Source organism: Olea europaea, unplaced genomic scaffold, assembly GCF_002742605.1.
Source record: "Olea europaea var. sylvestris unplaced genomic scaffold, O_europaea_v1 scaffold2570, whole genome shotgun sequence".
NCBI classification, from domain to species: domain Eukaryota; kingdom Viridiplantae; phylum Streptophyta; class Magnoliopsida; order Lamiales; family Oleaceae; genus Olea; species Olea europaea.
Window position 1 is genome coordinate 42,767 of NW_019243993.1, and position 2,962 is coordinate 45,728.

General features: G+C 34.3%; 1 protein-coding gene across 1 annotated transcript in view; it reads left to right on the plus strand.

Moving 5' to 3' along the window:
- The first annotated feature begins 1,009 nt into the window (after window positions 1-1,009).
- The window catches only part of LOC111382880 (receptor-like protein 12), a 19,095-nt gene continuing 17,142 nt past the window's right edge, over window positions 1,010-2,962 (plus strand). The window contains exons 1-2 of the mRNA XM_023006916.1: window positions 1,010-1,357; window positions 1,429-2,728. Of these exons, the coding sequence (XP_022862684.1) occupies window positions 1,010-1,357; window positions 1,429-2,728 (1,648 nt within the window). The remainder of the gene's footprint in view (window positions 1,358-1,428; window positions 2,729-2,962) is intronic.

A 2,962-nucleotide genomic window follows, 5' to 3' on the forward strand; every position in this document is an offset into this window, starting at 1 on the left:
AAATTTGTTTCCATTGCCAACAAAAAAAAAACAAAAATTTCAAGAAAATCATTTATCTTTTGGTGTTCGTTTGGCTTTGTTTTACATGAAAATTGCCATTTAAAAGGAAATATTTTTTTACAATAATTCTTAGAATTTCTTTCCATTATTAAAAAAAAATGCTACAGTAGGTAGGAAAACCTGGGAAATTGGTTTTCCCTAAAAACAAAGAAAAGTTCAAACTTCAAGAAAACCAAGAACTCAAATTCCATGGAAAAAAAATGTATCAAACATCTAAAGTTGGAAAATCCAATTTCAATTCCATTTTCCAATTCCAATTCCACCCTACCAAACACACCCTTATAGTAATTAAACGGAGTTAAATGATTTTTCTCAAGTTGAACATTTTAAATGATTATAATATTATTCAAACTTTTTGTTAAAAGTTTTTTCATTAATTCTTGTGCTATATTTTTTTTAAATAATAATAATAATAGTTCACATTGGATTGTGACACATGGATTTAACGAAAATGATAAATAGACAAGCTAAAAAATAGGAAACAAAAAATAGGGTGATGTGGCAGCAAGTTGTTTTTTTTTTTTTCAAACTTTCCAATCATGCATCGATACGTGTGCATCCGATTTTTCAACCCGCTTCTATAGAATTACTACAAATTTAATAAATTAGAAGATTTCACTTGGAACTTTTTCCAGTGATTAAATAATCCCTTACTTGGCAATAATTGTAGGTAATATTCAACTAAAACAATCGCAAATTTCAATCTTTAACACGCCGTTGATTGGAGTGAGGTTGTGTCGTAATTGATTTTCCGCGAATAGAGATGTTTATGAAGACCACATGTTCTAGCCCATTACGCACGCACGCTATGAGAAATTATAGTGGAATCTACTTCATTGTGGGACAGACATTCTCTACTTGTGCTTCGTATATAAAATGACTAAATGAGCACACAATACTTGAAAAACTTCAATCTTCTCTAATTACTGCAAAGATGATATCAGAAAAAATGATGGAGATTAACAGATTCATCAAAATATTGTTTGTACTTTCATTGTCCATGAAATTTACTCCAGTTTATACTGCTGAAGTCAGGTGTATAGAGAGAGAAAGACAAGCTCTTCTCCAATTTAAGCATGACCTTGTTGATGACTATGGCGCTCTCTCATCATGGGGAAATGAAGAAGTTAAAAAGGAATGTTGCAAATGGTGGCGCGTCTTGTGTAGTAAGGAAATCGGTCGCGTAGTTTCACTTGATCTGCGTGATTTTTATCTGAAAGGTAAGCTTAACCCCTCACTGCTTGAGTTGCAACATATGAATTATTTGGACCTGAGTGGTAATGCTTTTACTGGTAAAGTTCCATGTGAACTTGGAACCTCACAAATCTGCATTTTCTTGACCTTGGTTATAACAATTTGAGAATCAAGAGCCTCGAGTGTCTTTCTCATCTTTCTNGGAACCTCACAAATCTGCATTTTCTTGACCTTGGTTATAACAATTTGAGAATCAAGAGCCTCGAGTGTCTTTCTCATCTTTCTTCATTATCATATCTTGGCTTGAATGGTGTTAGCTTTGTAAATCAAACCAGCTGGTTGCACCACATAACATGGTTCCCTTTCCTCGAGGAACTGCACTTAACAGGCTGTCAACTTCTCAACCCAGTGCCTTCCTTTGATATCTTTACTAATTCTTCTTTATCCCATCTATCTATCATCGATCTATCCTTCAATAATCTCACTTCCTCTTTCACATTCCACTGGTTGTTTAACTTCAGCGCAAGTCTTACAAGGATAGACCTATCTTACAATCAATTAGAGGGTCTTATTCTTGATGCCTTTGGGGAATTGACTTTTCTTGAGAAGCTTTTTTTGAAAAACAATATGTTCCACGGCGGGATTCCAAATTCTATGGGGAATTTAAGTCATTTAAATGCACTAGATATATCATACAATAAATTAAATGTTCCCTCACAGATATTGCCAGATAACAACAATAAGTTGAATGGGTCTAACCCTCAAAGCCTTGGGCTACGTTCAAGTCTTAAAATTATAGACTTGTCTCACAATCAATTGAAAAGGATACCCAAAGGTATTGAGAAACTGTCCAAGCTCAAAGAGTTACATTTGTCTTCAAATTTGTTGGAGGATACAATCACCGAATGGCACCTCTCAAACCTTGCCAACTTAGAAATTCTAGATTTGTCCTCAAACTCCTTGGCTTTCAACTTGAGCTCAAATTGGATTCCTCATTTTCAAATAAAAGTCTTATTGCTCAGCCATTGTTATTTGGGGCCTCATTTTCCAAACTGGATTCAAACTCAGAATATTCTTGACATCCTTGATATCTCTTTTGCTGGTATGTCAGATGCATTACCTAATTGGTTGTGGAAGACGCCTGTTCCAATGTACTTAGATCTTTCCCATAACAACATTACGGGTAAAATTCCTAATTTGCCCTCAGAGTGGAGTTTCCCTGGAACTATAGATTTAAGTTATAATAATTTTTCAGGTCCAATTCCATTATTTCTTTTTTATTTTTCAAAATTAAAACTTACCAAAAATACGTTTTCGGGATCCATTTTTCACTTATGTACAATTCCTCAGTACTTGATCATTGGCATCCTCATGCTTGATCTCTCGGATAACAGATTGGAAGGAGAGCTTCCTGATTGCTGGATGAACATGAGGAATTTATTTGTTCTGGATTCGGCAAATAATAAGTTCTCAGGTAAAATTCCCCACACTTTGGGCACTTTGGGTCAGCTTGTAATATTACACTTGCGCGACAATAATTTCATTGGTGAATTGCCTTCAACTTTGAGGAATTGAGTGGGGCTGAGAACGCTTGATGTGGGAGGAAACAAGTTAACGGGAAATATATCAAAATAGTCTAAATAAAAGGAGGATTTTCCAAATTAGACTAAGAAATAAAAACATTTCCAAAATAACCTTTAAAAAATTA